We start from the raw sequence: 19,005 nt of genomic DNA on the forward strand, positions 1-19,005 counted from the left end.
GTCATATTTGTTTGGACTACTGACAACTGTAGCAATATATTCCATGAACACCTTGGAAATTGATCCATGAACTCATCCATGTTCACGTTAACGTTGTTACCATTTAATATCAGTACTTTCAAATCACACAGATCTTCTAAACTGTTTGGCAGCAAACCCTCAAGATAGTTTGCACTCAAGTCTATAATCTCCTATATTATTTTTTCCATCGTGTATTTCTAAAATATGCAATGTGTACTTCAAAAAAAAGTTGACTTGTTTTTAAAAATGTTCAATGAGTATTTCAAAAAATATTCAGGGTGCATTTAAAAATGTTCATATATTCAGGGCGTATTTTAGGCAAAAAAGTTTAATCTTGTATTTTAAGACTCTTATTCTCATTTTTTTCCATTTCCCTTTTTGTTTCCATTTATATATTTCTTTTTTTAAAATTTTCCCATCATGTATTTTATAAAATGTGTAAAATTGTCCATCATGTTTATAAAAAGAGTTCATGATGTGTTTTAGAAAATGTTCATCATGTATACTAAAATGGTCATCACGTTCTAACAAAAAGATCATAGTGAGTTTAAAAAATGTTCATCTGATATTAAAAACAAATCACCATCTATTAAAAAAATGTTGATCCTGTTTTAGAAAATATTGATCATGTGTTAAAAAATAATAAGGGTGTAGTTCGAAAATATTCATATCATTAAAAAAACTGGTCATCATGTGTTTCCAAAATGTTCCTCGCGTATTTTTAAAACATTTACCACATGTATTTTTAAAAACTCTTCGTTCATAATTAAAAAAATGTTCATTACTTTTCTAGAAAATGTTCATCATGTTTCCAATAAAGCTCATCGCGATTTTCCGAAATGTTCTTCGTGTTTTTCTTAAATATGTTAGCACTTTTTATTTATATGAAAACTTTTTTAACACATAGACGACTTTTTGGAAATTACCTGAATATTTTTTAAATACATGAACACTTAATTAAATACACTATGAGCAATTTCTTAGAATATGGTGAACGTTTTTTAATACACGATGAATTTTGTTCTTTGAAATACATGTTTTAAGACATGATGAGCATTTTTTAATGCTCTGTGAATATTTTTTGGAAATAAAAGATGAAAACATTTTAACACAAGATGAACATTTTTCTATATAGACGATGAACATTTTTTACACGAGACAAAAAAAATTTAAATACACGATGAGCATTTTTTTAATACCTGATGAATATTTTTTAAATACATGATGAACAATTTATAAAATGAGTAAAAAATATTTTTAATATATATAAAAGGAGAAAGCAAAAGAAAAACCATGAAAACAGTACGTCGACTGAGCCAATATACATGGTTTAGGAAGGGTTTTTTTGATACAGGCAAAAAAATTACACACACGTTGCTCTTTTTAGCGTATGTTGACTAGTTTTCCCAAACCAGCAGCAAATGCGACTGGTTTAACGAAGCAAAGGCAACGCGTGGTTGGTGGGCCAGCCCAATATCCGTCTCTGTAGGCGAGACGTGCTTGTGGCTGTCTACAAGCGAAGTATAGCACCTCCCCGCTCGCGACACGACATGACATGATCAAGACTAGATACCCTAATAACTACTAGTAGAACGCTCGTGCGTTGCTACGGACTACAATGTATATAACTGAATTAGACAAATGCTTAAGGTTGTCTCCAAGGTCGAAACCTATTTCTTCTTCATACATCCGGACGTATTTGGACATCAAACGGGCGCCCTAAGGGGCTACCCAAAATTCAACCGTCTGGACAGCCAGGGCTACCCAAAACCAGCTCATATGTCGAGGAGAAGTATGATTGTCCGGACTATCCACAATGTTATCTCCAACACACAGTCGCAACACGCACAAATCACTACGCGGCGCACCCTTCCCTTTTTTCGCCGCACCCTCCCCTTCCCGCTCGGTTTCCGGTCGTAGCAGGACATTTCTTGCCAGAGCCCTCTCCTTTAAAATATGATGAAGTCTACCTCACCTTCGGCACGGCGTCCTCTCTCCTTCATTCCCATGGAACGCCAAGGAGCAGACAATGATCCCTGATGATAGTATATCTTCTGGAAGTATATCAAAAGATGAAGATCAGTTCCCTGATGATAGTATATCTTCTGGAAGCGAGAACAGTGGTGCTAATAGCCCCCTGTTGATTGAGAAAATGGCCTTGGAGATGGTTGTTGACACACCACATCATGTTGATACTTATTTACCTCCTGCGAGTGATAACTGCAGGCATGATCCTGTTGATCAAGTGACTGCCACTGATCAAACTCTGCAGGTGAATACTTCAACTGTTGTTGCTTTTTCCGTTCATGCTTCTACTTCATCTGCTGACTTAGCTTAGGTTTCCGAGGTGATGGGAGATGTAGAACCAGACCCGAAGATTTCCATGGATTATACGGTACAACTCCCTCATCCTGACTGCGAGGAGATTATTCCTACTCCTCCCCTTGCACCTGAGCTGCATCTTCGATTTACTCAGCGCAACGGCCATCTCCAGCATATTAATGTGGAAGCAAGAGCTGCAAACCTGATCAATGCCAGAGATCTGAAAGGTAACACCAATCTCAATAACAATAATGCTTTTGCTACATTAGTTGACTCTGAACTCATTAGCCGGGCATCTAAGATGGGGGTCTTAATTCCTGATAATGATTTTGCTTGTGTTAACATCTGAGAGAATTAGAAATAGTTAGAGCCAATTTGGTTGATAAAAATACAAACACTCAGGACAATCTGGACAATGATGAGGTGTTTGTTACTAATGGGCTAGGCATGCGCTAACTTCTTTCGTAGAAGATTGGACTCCGGGCTAATGGAACAGTGGTCTAACCTGCGCGATCAGGTACGCAATATGCATTTGTCGGATGACCCTGATTCGGCGTACTGGAGCCTGAATAAATCTGGCAAATATACTACTAAGTCCATGTATAAATGGCTTGAAAACCCCTTAGTTGGTGCAACTTTAGGTGGATTTGGAAAGCCAAAATTCCCCTTAAAATTCAAATCTTCCTTTGGCAACTTTCGCAAGATGCAATTCTGACTAGACAAGTGATGCGACAACGTAAGTGGCCTAGGAACCCTGTGTGTTCCTTCTGCCAACAAACTGAAACTTCTCAGCATTTGTTTTTTGACTGTCCCATTGCCAGAGTCGTTTGGCGATCTATTGGGGTGACACTTGGGACTGACCTGTGCCCCCGAAACTGCTGGCAATTCTTTGTGTGGTGATACTCTTTCCTGCCTGGATATGAGTCCTTCTATACTGTGGCTTTGGGTGCGGTTACATGGTCTATTTGGCTGGCACAGAATAGTGCTACCTTTGAGAAGAAGAAGATTAAATCCCCTTTCGAGATTGTTTTTACGGTGGTTTCCTTTCTTCTATATTGGGCAGGTCTACAGGCTGGAGACGACGTCAAGCAACTTCGAGCAAGGGCGGAGATGATTCGCAATGGGACTCTAATGCTGATGAGGGCCTGTGATGCGACAATCAAGATTGGAGAATGAAGCAGATCTCCCCAGCGGCCATGTTTTGATGTTTCTTTGCTTGTTCGGCAGAGGATGCCTACTGAGTGGGCTACAGTTCCCAGATACTTATCATCTTAAAACTTGTGGTTATGTGGCTATGTTTTGTAAATATACATCCGAATATATAATCAACCAATATTCGGATTAATAATCATATTATTATTAACAAGGCCTAGACATGCCGTTCTCTCCCTTTGTTTAAGGCGATGGAGATATATAGGTGGTAGAAGAAAATGGAAACAATTAGGTTTGACTCGTTCTGTCACAAAATATGTGTCTTAATTTTTGGGATGGAGGAAGTACAAAACTGAGACACTTATTTTAGGATGGAGGAAGTATATATAAGCCATTGTACGCTGAGTTTTTTTTGGGTGCCAACGGAGTAGGTATGATCACGTCCGTCCACTTCTATTTTACTCTTTTTGAAAAGAAGGAGTACCTCCTGCTTCTGCAGCATGTGATGTACGCGACCATCTTCATTGAAACACGGTAGCAGTCATCATGTACAATAAGCAACCTAAAAAACAGCTGGCCCAACCACAACCGGCCGATAACATGATTACATGACACATACACATAACCAATTACTGCATCGCAATGGAAAACTGACTGCATGTATCCGGTGATACTGTCTCTCAATGATTGCATCCAAAGGCTATAGGCGGCTGATCCTCTGGTGCGTTGCAGAGAGCACCACATATGAATCCATCATGTAGTTCCGAAAATAACCTTGAAAAAGTTAGGTATAGTTGTAATGTTAAAAACACAACCGTCATGGCAGTTTCAAATTTCCCGCAGATACTTCCGCCCGGATATGTGCCAAAAATTTGATATGAATACCGGCTAACCAGTTTCCAAACAAATTCATTACATCATATGGCATCATTAGCCAAAAAATGTACATGCAGGATGGTAGCCTTCTTCTCGTAAAATTAAACTTAAATTACTTCACCAACCATTGAGATGGACCCGATGTCCTTCTGCTCACTCCTCTCTGGAGGGCATTCAATTTCAATCATGGTGTGCACCAATAAAGTGAAAAGGAATGCATGACAGTGCTGCACATTTGTTGTCAAAAGTAAACGATTTGGTGTCGGAGAGCAAATATGCTTAACAAGTTTTTAACTCTATATCGTATCACAATGTGGTTCTGCACGGAACACTCACCAGAGATAAACAAATCGCACGTCTGTTGTATGAGTGGGTGCAGCTTATTGCTGTGACCCTGCTATCACATCTCATCATTATCTCTACACTTGAACGTGTTGAAATATATTGTCCGCCTCACTTCATCAGTTCGGACTGATGAGTGAATTGGTTGGAGGATGAATTCAATAAAATGTAGTGACACTGGCAAACAACTGAACACTGCATAAGTGGGTCAATCATCGCACTTCCATATCTACAGAGTCACATAAGGTGTACTGAAGACTGTAGTCTCATTTTTTCAATATTAACCTAGACATTGTAGTCGTCTCTCTAGTTGGAATATAATTTGCATTAACTATATCTGGTCTGTGCGGACTTATGGCACGCCGTAAAATCTTGGATTCTTTTGCAAGTTTTGGTATCAGTAGGACATAAGCTACCGTGATGAACATGTGCCATGTGTGCTCCACATACGTACTAGCATGCCGAAAGTTACAATAAATCTCCATGGGAACAAGAAAATGGGCACGAGTTTTACAACAATGATGACTTGGACATTGGAAAAATGGTAACAAGACAGTGGCGTATATGCAATGATGAAGATTTGGTTCATACGTTGTGATATCATATCATAGACTTTCCAGCTTTGATGCGGGAGCGACTACAATAGAATGACAGCCTGAGGTGAAAACATAGAAAAAACGAATCTGTACCATTGGATGGATGATCGATGACCCAGATTCAGGTGTAGCGATCTGGGCGCACAACTTGCAAAAAGCTCCCTTGCTGAAGGTTAATTTCTTCCCCATGTCCTTGTTCAAACCCAATCCCGTACGTACGCAGTCGCAGCGACCTAAAATTCCCCTCCACAACGGCGGCGACGGCGCCGGGCCGGACCCCTCAACCAGCGAGTACGCACACCGGAGGTGATGTTCCATATCTCTGATGGCTTGTGCCCCCGGTGCCGCCGATGGCCCAGTTTGAAGCCGACCAGATCGGAGCTCGTGGCCTGCTAAGATCCGCGCCGCAGTGTGCTCGTCACGGCCTCCCATCTCAGGCTCCGGCAGCGGCTGGTTCGTCACCGCCTCTACAGCATCAGCCCGCGTCCTCCTCGACCTCGTCGGCTGCAAGTCGTTGGTGAGCTCCTCAGCTCCTTCCGGACCGGCCCCGGTGACGTGGTGCGAAGCTACAAGGTGTCACCATGGTGGTTAGTTTTTCTAGTAAATACTCCACAAGTTAATACTCCATCTCAATTTTTCTGGTGGTTAATCATTCACCTGCGATGGAGTAGATGTTAACTTGTAGTATTAGCTAGTACTTTTGTGCTTCATCTCAATTTTATTAGCTAAGAGAGTGTATGATGCATATCTATAGTTTTATTTTCTTGTACTTGTTCATGTCAAATCAGCTCGTGTGTGAATGATGCACTTTTGCAACTTCGATTTTGATGATGTATTGCTACTGTTCTTGGTGGTTTGGCAGTCTAATTTGGACATTCTGTTTAACTGTTAAGTACTCTGGAGAACCAAGTTAGTTGAGGACGGGTAGATAATCCTCAATTTGAAATTAGGACACTGCGCTGAAAATATTAATATCTACGGTTGTTCCATTTATCGTCACAATACGCATCCATTCGGTGAAAAGTTGATGGACGGTTAGCTCTTTTTAATTGTGAAGATTACAATTACCAATTCCTATAGTAAATGTATTGTATTATAATTTAGCAGTTCTAGACACACCCTTCTGAGTTCTGACCATTAGTTCGAGACATGGATGGAGCCATTAGCAGACTCGATCCATGAGCATACATTGTATATGTGTGCATTGGTGAAAAGAAGAGAAAAAGCAAATTAACCAACATGTAACATTTGGGCAAGTAGAATCTGACCTGAATAGTAAGGGGCAGCAAATTGTACAACCTGAAATACCTATCTGAGTGGCACATATAGCAAGCCTAGATTTCTTTTTCTTCTCCTTATTCTACTGTATGCTAGGATGTTAATGGGTACTAGACTACTAGTACATCCGTAGGAAGCGAACGAAGAGCACTCGGCGACGAAGCCCGCTGAAATCACCGCCACTGCAGTTCTCTCTTGGGATCCGTGCCATTTTTGACAAAATGATTTTTTATGTGTGAATACAAGACGCACGCGTAGACTGGAACAGTTTGTACCTGTGCAGTCTCATTTAATATAGGTCTGCAATGTCTGGGAAGAAAGACTAGGTGGAAGACTTCTGCATGTCGTATTTACTATAGGTTGTAAACAGTGTCTGAAGGTAAAACTATGTTTGATGGGGAGGGAGGACGTGGGTTAAATCAATTCTGTGACGAGCATTATGACATTAAAACTCGAAAATGCACCGGACAAAATGAATATACGTAATTAGTACTAGTTTGATTCGTTGAGAGATTCACAGAAACACATGGATCAACACAACAAAGCCTTGCTACACGTACGGCAAATTTGGTACGATTTATGTACGACATACCTCAGCAGCCGTTCGATGAGTTGAACAGACGAGTGGGAACATGTCGTACAAGATCGTACACACTATTCATCATACGCACATCAATTTCAATTACATAGTATTTGGAAGTACTTGTCCAGCACTTGCCGACAAAGGATGAAAAACCGTGAAAAGTACATGCAAATAATATAAAAAGAAACAACTAGAATTATGGGCAAACTGGTCCATCTGACAGGATACACTATTTTAAACCTGGTTCGGCTAATAGGGATTAATTAGTGGGAATGGTGTCGAACAGGCAGGTTGCGAGGAGACAACACATTCAAGCGGCCTTGATGCATACGAACAACACAACAAGCAGATTAAGTACCACGAGCCCAATGATGATGCGGTGGAATATTCTGTCTTCGCGGGAAGGGATGGTGCCACCCCGTTGCTGCAGCAGGGGGGAGGCTGTTCCTCTAGTGCAACAAGGGGCGCGCTAGAGCTCAACATGGCAATATGAGCCGCAGCGTAGGGAATGAAGAGTGGAGTTGTGAATGGCACAACCCGGGATGATATGGTGTGTGGAGGAAGATGGCCGTTTAGATGAGCTGGTGAAAGGAGGAAGATGACCGTTGGGTTGAAAAGGAGTGTGCCCTTGGGAGAAAGAGAGGCACCAGTGCATTTAACTCAATTTAGGTGGTTGGGGGTTGTTAGGTGAGCTCGGCTCACTGCTCAGCACATGAATTGCACTGCCAGAAACGCGTGGACTTTAATTCTGACATACTGATCAATGGGAAGGGAATACGAGATGATAAAGCTGTGAATACATTAGGGCTATTATAGTGATTGAGGATCCCGAGACGACTGGCTGGGTAGGATTCCAGTGAGCGTCGTCGCCGAGTGCTCCTAGGCAATTTCGTACATCCGTAGTACTACTAGTGCTACTGTAATATATATAAGGTGGGCAGGAGAGAAATTACCCCGGGAGAGTAAGAATAGAATGCCAAAGAATTATTGCTAGTAGACTCCGACAACAAACTTAGGATGCACTAATGAAATACGATCTTTTCTTGTTGAGTTCTTTTCTGGTCAAATAGAGTTTTTGTTTGGAGAGTTACTGTATACCGGCGCACACAATAATCCTGATTCCTGAAAACCCAACTAAGGTAGAAATCATCAGTTGTATGTTGTACATTAATAAACCTTGTTAACAGAAAAATCTTGAACCTGTATTTCACATCTTCCTGCGGCTTTGTGACCTTATTATGAGTTACGAGTCACTAGAAAAGCAAAGGTTCTTGCTTGTTGTTTTGAAAGATAAATGATCTCGGGCTCCATGGTGACAATTGAATTCCTGTTGTTATTCCTCAACTTCAGTTTTCACTCAGACACATCCATGATCATACATTCTATAACTCCTAACAAAGTCTTGACCATGAGTGTTACGATTCACAAGTTGCAACAAGACCTTATAAATATATTCCTTTTTGTGGCTAAACTATAGTATTTGCCGTAGGCTATGCCACTGATGTGATCCATGTGCCTAACATCTGCCCTAGAAAAGCTTATTTCACTCCTCACGTTGTAATTCTAATCTCAGGATCCAGTAATGGAGGGGAGCAGTGCGGCATCGCCTTTAATAGAGCCCATAATTCCAGTGATCACAGCATGTGCAGCAGCACTATCAGGTGAGAACATCGGTCTAAGAAAGTAAGAATATGTTTGATGTGCCTAACATTATGTTGATCCCATGTGTGATGTTCGTGAAAATTCTTTGCAGCCATGAAATCGGTCAACAGTGCTCAACGATTAATTCCGCAATGCTTCTATAGTGATGATGTTATGGTAAGTGTAGAAATGACTATTTGCAGCGTGCATATTTCTTCACGCTATACAATGTCGAGAATAGACATTGTTGTGTGTATTATTATACTTAATACATGGTTCACTAGTTATATTAGGGTGGTTCTGCTAATGTTGTTCTTCTCGAACTCGTGACCAGTTTTGACTGATAGAAATGTCCAGTGGCTTCGAGGGTTCAGCATATTATTTTATCATATGATATGGTTTTTTTTCTTATTTTTACATTCGCCAGACTTTGATAATGCCAAGGTTTATAAAGGATGGATTTCTAATAGGATTCTGTTTTGGCATGTGAGCTCAAGCTTATATGTAAAAATAATTGTATTACCTAATTCCGCCGGTTGTTTGTATCTCACTATATGAATAAAATGCACTGGAGTGCTTTTCCTGTACAGGATAAATAATGTTTATATAATTTGTTACATTATTGGTAAGTTAGGATGATCCACAAAGTAGTTGGCTTGTCTGCCAGTTTTAGCATTAAAAACATAGTTTAGGTATGTGCAGCACACAGGTTTAAGCATGAATGTATGACGCATACATGGACTTGTGCTAACTCAATCGTATTTGTTAGTTTGATGTCTCCCAGGAGAAGAAGCTCGAGCAAGAAGCACTACGGCTGGAGGCAACTGTTCTGTACCGTCAAAGTAGCAACGTTGATGCAGTTTTCGCTAGCAATGGTTGTTGATCCTGTCATGTTATTTATAACTTTATGTATATCTTCTTGTGTTGTGCCTGGGATGCCCTTGTTTGACATGTACTCAACAATTGTTCCGGGGATAGTCCAGTTTGATATGTAGAATTCCTTGTGCCTGAGATGGTTCAACTTACAAGTACTCACTCATTAGTGCCTGTGATGGTCCAGTTGGCCATGTAGTTGAAGAGGCCAAGAGGGTGTTTTGATTTTTTTTCATGTACTTAAATATCTTTGACAGATTTTTACATACTCTTGATTGATCATCTTGTTCAAGTTTCTGGCATAATTAGTTGATATGGTGGAACCCAGTATTGTACTTAATAGGCATGCAATACATATGTGCAAAAGGAGGGAGCAGGAATGAACGTGTGAAGATATTACAGTCTTATAACAGAATGTTTGGACATGAAAAAGTGGAGGTTGTTACTGCAAAAGTCTATTTGACATCTAACTGCCAGCAGGGGGGTTTTCATAAAATGCACATTAAGTGGCCTAGGATCCCTTCACTAGTAACTGTACCATCCACACTAGATCCGACGGCCCAGATCCGTTTTTCTATTTTTTCACCACAAGCTGTTCTTCTATTGTAGTCACTCCCCTTTGATGCTGGTGCTCAACTAACGTTTTAAATGGTTGTTTGATAGGAAATGTTGAAGAAATCATAGTGATCGAAGAAAGCCCACCTCTCTTGTAGAAGAATCCAGAGAGAATAATTAAAGTATTTGCTGTTCTAGAAACGAGAGTAAAGGGGACACCAGCGCATGTAAGAAGAATCAGTGCAGCCGTACTAAACGAAAGATATGACAACTTACAAAGAGTAGACTGGCTGAAACAAAGGTGTCCAAGTGCATCCTGAACGAATGCAATAATTAACAATCGGGATGGAGCTAGGATCAATATTTTCCCGTTTTCATGTATACAGGTACAACCCAGGAGCTAGGTAGTAGTTTTTCTTCGAAAAGGTGGATAACCCCATACCTCTGCATCAGAACGATGCATGCAACATAAATTATTAAGAATAAAAAATCCAACAGCTGAACAACATCGACCCAAAAATAAAGCGAAAATAGAAACCCGAGGCCGCATGCCTCGCGACAGTAACTCCACCAGAGAGCCACTAACCCTATGTTACAAGATGATATCAAAACGAAAAATACACAACTCTTAGGCTATGCCAAGTAACCGCCGCACGTGCGCCGATGATGGTGAGTCCAACACAAGTTTGAACCCCGGATTCTCATCCCTGAAGGCAAGCTTTAGTCCACCACCTTCAGCAAGGACATGATGCAGACGTGCGTCGACATAGCCTGTTATGAGACCTTGTGTTTCCACTGAAGCCGTATGTACCATCATCCCTTATCCGGCTACCGATGCCTCGATAACACCGGATATCTCTGGAGAAGACACCCGAAGACAGACGTCCCATACCGCCTGCCTCCCGTCACTGTCGCATCACCTTCAATCCAGCAGCAATAGGCTCGACATGAGATCTTCGCCAGAGCCACTGTGCAGCACATGCCGGTAGCTGGCATGTCTTGATGCCACCGCATGAGAAGTCGTGCGTAGCATCCGCCGGAGGCTTCTCCTGCTGGAGAAAGGCACTGCCCAACTACTCCGAAGGAGATGCATGAGTCACCCGCCGAGCCGCATCGAACCCGATCTGTTGATGGAGGAGACGTCCCATACCGCCATCAGCCTCAGAAAAGGCCATTACCACCGTGAGATCTAGACTTCGGGTCGCCCAGACGACTCCGGAGCCTGCCGCCATCGAATAACGCCCTGATTTCGGGCACTACAACGAGTACCCACTGTCGCGCCAGCTGCTGCCGTCGCCCATACAACAGCAACCGCTGTCGCGACCGTCAGACCCGGGCACTAGGTCCCGAACCCCTCGTGCGCCGCCCCATGGTCAGCAATGCTCGACCTGCCGAGCAGCAGGCCACCACCAGATCTGCCGCCTGGGGCCACCGCCCCGGCCTCCGCCACCGTTTCAGGCCTCTGTAGACCTGAACTGGGACAACTCTTGAGCACCACGCACGTGCACTGACGTGCACTGATCTGAGATCCGTCGGCCCCGTCTCCTGTGACTGTCAGGATGAATGAAGCTTTCATTCCATGGCACTAGGAAAATGTATTTTTCTTAAATTCTTAAAATGTGACGATTAGTTCAGTCTTACTAGTTGCCTTCCACACATGGCAAAATGCAGCACACGAGATCCACCATTTGAACTAACACTTGTCATCTACACAATTGTTCTCTGTGGTCTCCATTCCACACGAATCATTCTCCAGTACATTACAAATTGTTCTCTCGCACGCAGCACAAAACACTTGTATTTACCAAAGATAAAGCTTACTGTCGTGGACTTGTTAGTCACGATTAACGTGGATCTTCTGAAAATAACTAGTGTTGTACAACAGACTACGGAGCAGAGCCGACTTAGTCATCTACTTGGTAATCTCATCTCACTGAATTAATCGCACTTGGCGTATCGTTAGATTAATCAACACTTGTGTTCCTTCTCAACTGAATCTCTGATTGATTTTTTGAGAAGAACAGCAACATGGGTGATTAGCTGCAAATAAGCAGGCAACTTCAATTCTGCTCTCTTCTTTCTTGTGAATTCGATCGCAGGACCATCAGCGAAGGAGGGGGACACTTCATTCCAGTGCGTTTGCTTCAGGGTCAGATTGACGAGTAGGGGCCGAGGTCGACGTCATCTGTCTGTGGCACCATTACTCTGTTCATGCCTGAGTGATGAGCATTTTCTTCTTCTGAATCCAGTTTAATCATTGTAATCTGGACACAGATTCAGTCCACAACGTATGATCCAATCCAAACATTATGTACAAATCTAAGAACTTGCAAACAAGCAAGATGCCAACTTGAACACATCACCACATCAATTCAAATCAAACACCATCCATGCATGTCCATCTTCGAGCGGGGAGCTTCTGCGTCAGTGGATCATTGCTCATTGGCGCACGTACGCATGTGCTGGCATGAACAACGGATGGATACGTGAAATCTGATTTTCAGTTTCGTCAGAGGTGACAGTGAATGCCAAAAATCAGTTGGTTGATCTTCAAACTCTGACAAAACACTCTGCAAATTGGAATTTCAGCTCCCTTGATCTTAAAACTTTCATCTCGGTAGTTGATGAACTCCGAGAAAACAAAGACCTGCAATTAGGTAGTAATGCTTTGCTTAGCAAATTGCTAAAATAAGAAACTTCCCAAATAATTTGAGAGGACGACTCCAGTCCAGTGACATTACTCCCTTAATACAAAGAACAAACTTTGATGTGCAGCAGGATATGCTACAGAAAATGGAACTGAACATGTGTTTGCTCCTCTGCATTACTCGTGGCCAGTCGATTACAACATATATACATTACTCATGAACTGAACATGCGAATAAACATTTTCTTCAAATTTGTGAACTTTTTCTAAAACACAAACAATATTTGAAATTTCCTAACAAGTTTTGAACATTTTCTAAAATTTATGTTTTTTTGCAAAAAAAAAAGGTTAGAAGAAAATAAAAAACATAAAAGGGGGAAACCCAATAGAGAAGGCAACAAAAAACAGAAAACCTGTGTGAAGTGTCGACAGTTTGATGCAGTGATATAGGAAACACCACATATATATAGACGCGGCCGAATGTGTATCACGTAGTTTGCTCTGATAATCAATCGGTTTTATTCTTGGGCCGAAAAACATCCAATCACAATAGAGATGATCGGTTCATTTGTTTGCTAATATCTTAATCCTTTGTTGGTTAGTCGAATTAACATTTACGAGGAGTAATTCTTCCCTCTGAATTAAATCCCTGGTTGATTTTGTGAAGAATAAGAAGAACATGTCTGGAGCTGCATGCAAAGCTCTCAGTTTGACCCCCGTCTGTCTCCTGTGACTGTCAGGATGAATGAAGCTTTCATCTGTTCAGGTTGACCACAGGGACGTCTCGGGTGAAGTGGGTTTTTGTTTACTCGGTTGTACGCATCAACATGGCAGCATTGAGCCCTCACGACCCATTCATTTCGTTCTTCATTCGTGCTGGCATGAACAACGGATGGATGGATACGTGGAATCTGATTTTCAGTTTCGTCAGAGGTGACAGTGAATGCCAAAAATCAAAAATCAGAGGATAACATATCATGCACAACAGGCAGGCTTGACGCGAACAGCTACTACAACTGAATCTGTCATGCAATAAACACTCTGAATGACACCCAAACACAAGCATACCAGACTCACTCCCTGCCATTTTGCTTTCAGATTCCTCCTTCATATCACAACAACAAACTGACTGAATAGGAATCACACAAAAATCTTTAGTCTCCTGAAAATTCAACAACAAACTGGCAGCTACTTTTTTTTTGCGGGGAGGCAGCTACATTATTAATTGTTCTCTCAACCGCATAAAAGGCTGATGCCAATAATATAAATTACACAGCACTTGTCTTTTGCCTGTTTTGTGACAACAACAAAGATTTTACCCTAATAGTTGACTCCATTGCCATTAAGGATGTTAGACAGGAGACTTGGTCCACCACGTCTCCCCACGATCTGCGCACGATCTCCGCATTAAAGATTTTATTCAAACTCTAGGTTTCCTTCCCTCTTGTTCGGACTCTTCCCTCTTCATCCTCAAATCCCAGTCTCACACTGCTTACCTCCTTCTCTATGTCGATGATATTGTGCTCACCGCCTCTTCTACCTCTTTTCTTAACCACATTATAACCTCTCTTCGTCATGAGTTTTGCATGACTGATCTCGGTGCTCTCCATCACTTTCTTGGCATTGTCGTGACCCGTTCCCCTTCCGACCTCTTTCTCTCTCAACGTCAGTATGTCCTCGATCTCCTCTCTAAAGCCGGTATGTCCGACTGCCATCCTTCCTCCACACCTGCTGCCCCCGGTTCCAAGCTTTCAGCTGAAGGTGACCCATATTCTGATCCCACTCTCTACCGTAGCATCACCGGTGCTCTCCAATACATGACCCCCACTCGTCCAGAAATCACATACGCTGTCCAACAAGCCTGTTTGTATATGCATGACCCTCATCTCCCTCACTTCAATCATGTCAAACGTATCTTGCGTTATCTCAAGGGTACTCTCGATCATGGCCTTTCCATTTCATCCTCCGCACCAACACCCCTTACCGCGTACTCTGATGCAGACTGGGCTGGATGCCCAGACACTCGTAGATCTACTTCTGGCTATTGTGTATACTTGGGTGATAACTTGATTTCATGGTCGTCAAAGAGACAGCTCACTGTTTCCAGGTCATCTGCTGAAGCCGAAGTAGAGGCAGCCGAGTACCGCTCCGCTGCACATGCTATCGCTGAAACAGTGTGGCTTCGTCAACTTCTCCAAGAACTGCATCGACCTCTTCACCAAGTTACTGTCGTATACTGTGATAATATCTCTGCTGTTTACATGTCTTGTAATCCTGTACAGCATCGTCGTACAAAGCACATAGAGATAGATATTCACTTTGTTAGAGAAAAGGTAGCTCTAGGTGATGTCCGTGTTCTCCATGTTCCAACCAGCGCCCAGTTTGCTGACATCTTAACCAAGGGACTACCAACAGCAGCTTTCGTCAACATTCGTGCCAGTCTCAGCGTCGTCGAGCCCGCCGATGACACTGCGGGGGGGGGGGGGGTGTTAGACAGGAGACTTGGTCCTCCCCACGATCTGCGCACGACTGGGCGCATGTAATCTGTTCTGTTGGGCGTGGCCTGAATCAGTTAAGGAAAGACTTTAATCAGTTTTCAAAGGAGACCAATAATATATATTGTTCTGTCAACTCCATCCACGCAGGCATGCAATCTACTCCCTCCGTTCCGAAATAATTGTCGTTGGGAGAAATCTTCGACCAGGTGAAAACGAACGAAAGTACAGAACTACCCCTAACTTGAAATCAGATCGTCGTCTTCCTCATTGTCTTCCTCCAGGGCAGCGCATCCAGGTCAGCAGCAGGCCCCTCCTCCTCCTCCTGCTGCTCGTCCAGACCAGCAGCAAGCCCATCCTCCTCCTCCTCCTCCGCCCTCCACCAGCAGGACCCTCCACCAGGCTCCTCCCTGTTGTCCAGTTGCTCATCCCTGTCGCCAGCAGCAGGCCCAACCTCCTCCGCCCCAGTCTTGTCGCCGCCGCCCTAGCGTCCTTGCCCCGCTGCCCAGACAGATCGTCGCCGCCGCCCTAGCGTCCTTGCCCCGCTGCCCAGACAGATCGTCGCTGCGCCCCCGCCTGGTCATCGCAACACACACCACTCCAGGCAGGTACTCCTCACCTCAAATTACAGAAATTAACAGCACAAGATTGATTCAGTTAAACAGTACAGCAGAATTTGAGGAATCACTAGAATTTCAAATTCAGGACTCAACTGAAATAAACATGGCTAATTAAAGGAGGCAAGTGTAGCCTGCAGCCCACATTTTCCATCAGTCATCCAAATATGGCTAATTAAACATGGCTTGCTTTGGTTGTGTGTTAAGCTTACATTTATTCTTTAAACATGGCTGTCTTTGGTTCGTTAGCAATGGCACTTTCAATTTACAGTCATAGCCAAGAAAAGAAAATGTAGGGTAAAGCAAAGAAAAGAGCAGCAGGCAAGGTGCACTATCTGCTTCTTACTGTAGACATGAATACAAGGAGTACATCACTCTCTGTCTATAGGAGTAATATGAACATCATTCTACATGGGTCTCTGAACATCTTACAAAGTTGGAGCACAATCACTTCATTTATCGATCTGTATATCATGGAAGAGGAACCGAAGAATGTGCATGTACTTACAGTAGTCTTTTGTCTTTGTACTCCAAATCTGGAAGCATGCAAAGATTTTCTTTACTTACCAAAAAGACACTTAAAATTGGAGTCTACAACAGTCTTTTGTCTATAGGAGTGAATATGCACTGGTGTACCCAAATTCTGGAAGCACTAGCACTAGTACTGTACATTTGTTTGCTTCAGTAGATGTATACACAAATCTGGAAGCAGGCAAAGGTTTTCTTTACCTACCAAAATCTGCTTCTGCTTTCTGGTAAATGGCTTGCATCGTCCTTGGATGAAGTGCATTTAAGTACTCCTATTAAAAGATGAACAGAAAAATGTTACTCCTACACTGTACTGAAAAAGTTCCACAAATCTCTACTGCCAAGCCTTGCATTCACAGAAATGAAGTACTCCATACTCCATACTGTACATCCTTCCATAAGCAAAGAAGATGCCAACAAAGAAGATGCACATAAATCTCTACTCCATGCTTTAGTGAATTTAGTGAATCAAGTCTGTAGAAGCTACAGGAGATCACTACAAATCTCTACTCCATGCTTTAGCGCATTCAATTACACACAGGAGATCACAGAAGAAGATGTGGAGATCCCATAAATCTGTGAGACCAGCCAAATTTCATTGCTTGATGGCCATTTAGACAATTTTGATAGTGATAAACCTTATTTTATTTTAGTGAAAGCATCACAGTGACAATGCTTATTTTATTTCAGTTTTTACAGTGGATACAGTTTTGGCAGTAAAATCTGCAGTACTCCAATTTTACAAACTGAAAACTATGACAGTACAAGCAGATCTCAGTTTCCACATGGAAAATACACTTCTCAGCTTTACAAACTGAAAATTACTGTATGATAGTGCAAGCAGATCTCAGTTTCAAAATGGAAAATACACTTCTCAGTTTTACAAACTGAAAATTATGACAGTACAAGCAGTTTCAAAATCTCCAAGTCACCTGGAAATGCAAAGTCTCCAGGGGAAAGCACTCGAGTAAGCTCATCACCTTGAGAACTTCACAATAATAGCCATGATCTTCAAGCTATGTTTACAAGCAGATCTCAGTTTTTCAGTTTCACAAGCAGATCTCAATTTTTCAGTTTTGACAGTCAAGCATCCTCACCTTTGCTCTGTCGTCGCGGGAGGCGACAGTGGTGGCTGCCCTATCCCCATGAGCTCGACGTGACGACCTCTCCTCTCTCCGGGCTCCGGCGACCTGCACCAGAACACCAACGCTGACCATGCCTCCCCAACCTTGTACAGGTATATACGACGGTCCATTTTCAGCAATCATACTGTACAGACAAATTTGTTGCATTTGTTCAGACATCACGGACAGAAACTTATAAATTGCCCATTTTTTTGTTGGCTTTACTACTATTGCCCCTAACATTGACCAGGACCATGATCCTAGATTAAATTGTGCAAACTTCTGGGAAGAAAATTACTCCTGCTTTCAAGTTTGTGATATAACCTGAAGGAGAAAGAGTTCATTATCGACCAGCAGGTTCAGTTTTTTACCTCATTTTCCATTCCCACATTATCTCAATGCATTTTCAGCTTGATTCAGTCTTCCTCCATTGTCGTCATCAGTCCTCCTCGTCAATCTGCTGCGGCTGCACGGCTGGCTGCAGGCAGGTTGATGAGGGCATCTACTGTACACAAGGCCCGCAAATCAAATCAAGTCCAATTCACAAAAGAAACATCAAATCACACGGCCGGAAGAGGGGAAGGGAACCTGCTCTGCTCGATGGAAGAGTTGGAGGAAGAAGAGACAGCATGAAGAGGAGGACTGCGCATCAGGGACGAGTTCGGAGTGGCGCCGGTAAAGCTCAGAGATCTGCACCTGCTTGAATCGCCAAGTTCAATCCTTGTACCGCATGAAGAGAGTAGGAGGGGGTGACGTACCGAAGGGCGTTGGAGTGGAGGAAGGCCATTGCAGATCGAGCCGCCGCACTCGGGATCAGCCGCCGGAGAATAAAAATGAGATCTTTGCGACGGTGGCGGCGACGCGGGCGAGGGAGAGGCAGCGGCGACACGGGTGAGGGAGAGGCGCCGAGGACGCGAGCTAGGGAGAGGCGCTGGCGACGTGAGCTAGGGAGAGGTGCCGACGACGCGAGCTAGGGATTCGGCTGAGCGAGACAAAGAGTGCGTCAGTGAGCGAGAGAGTGGACGAGGTGGGAGGGTAGTTTAGGAAACAGCAAAAAAGATTGTACGTGTCGAACTTCGTACTAGAAACTCCCGGCGACAATTATTTCGGAACAGAGGGAGTAATATGACCAACATTCACCAGCAGGATAAGACAGATCCATGTACAACTACAGGGCCGGCTAGCTATTCTACCTAGGCATTGTAGTCGTCTCGCTAGTTGGAATATAATTTGCATCAACTATATCTGGTCTGTGCGGACTTATGGCACGCTGTAAAATCTTGAATTCTTTTGCAAGTTTTGGTATCAGTAGGACATAAGCTACCGTGATGAACATGTGCCATGTGTGCTCCACA

At 42.9% G+C, this 19,005-nt stretch overlaps 1 protein-coding gene across 1 annotated transcript; it reads right to left on the bottom strand.

Moving 5' to 3' along the window:
* Positions 1–15,631: 15,631 nt before the first annotated feature.
* LOC123153989 (uncharacterized) lies at positions 15,632–18,372 on the bottom strand. The gene is made up of 5 exons (XM_044572818.1): positions 17,624–18,372; positions 17,459–17,542; positions 16,732–16,798; positions 15,871–16,000; positions 15,632–15,791 (listed from the first exon to the last, which is right to left on the bottom strand). The coding sequence occupies exons 1-5, from the start codon at positions 17,891–17,893 to the stop codon at positions 15,632–15,634; spliced, it is 711 nt and encodes a 236-aa protein (XP_044428753.1). The 5' UTR covers positions 17,894–18,372.
* Positions 18,373–19,005: the final 633 nt, after the last annotated feature.

Source organism: Triticum aestivum, chromosome 7A, assembly GCF_018294505.1.
Source record: "Triticum aestivum cultivar Chinese Spring chromosome 7A, IWGSC CS RefSeq v2.1, whole genome shotgun sequence".
Lineage (NCBI taxonomy): Eukaryota > Viridiplantae > Streptophyta > Magnoliopsida > Poales > Poaceae > Triticum > Triticum aestivum.

Excerpts from the sequence above, each read along its gene's own strand:
- LOC123153989 (XM_044572818.1), bottom strand. The coding sequence starts at position 17,893 with ATGTTAGGGGCAATAGTAGTAAAGCCAACAAAAAAATGGGCAATTTAT. Across the intron at positions 17,543-17,623 it reads CCCGCGACGACAGAGCAAAG|CTTGAAGATCATGGCTATTA; the intron begins GTGAGGATGCTT and ends TTGTAAACATAG. Across the intron at positions 16,001-16,731 it reads GAAAGCAGAAGCAGATTTTG|GTGAGGAGTACCTGCCTGGA; the intron begins GTAGGTAAAGAA and ends CTGTAATTTGAG.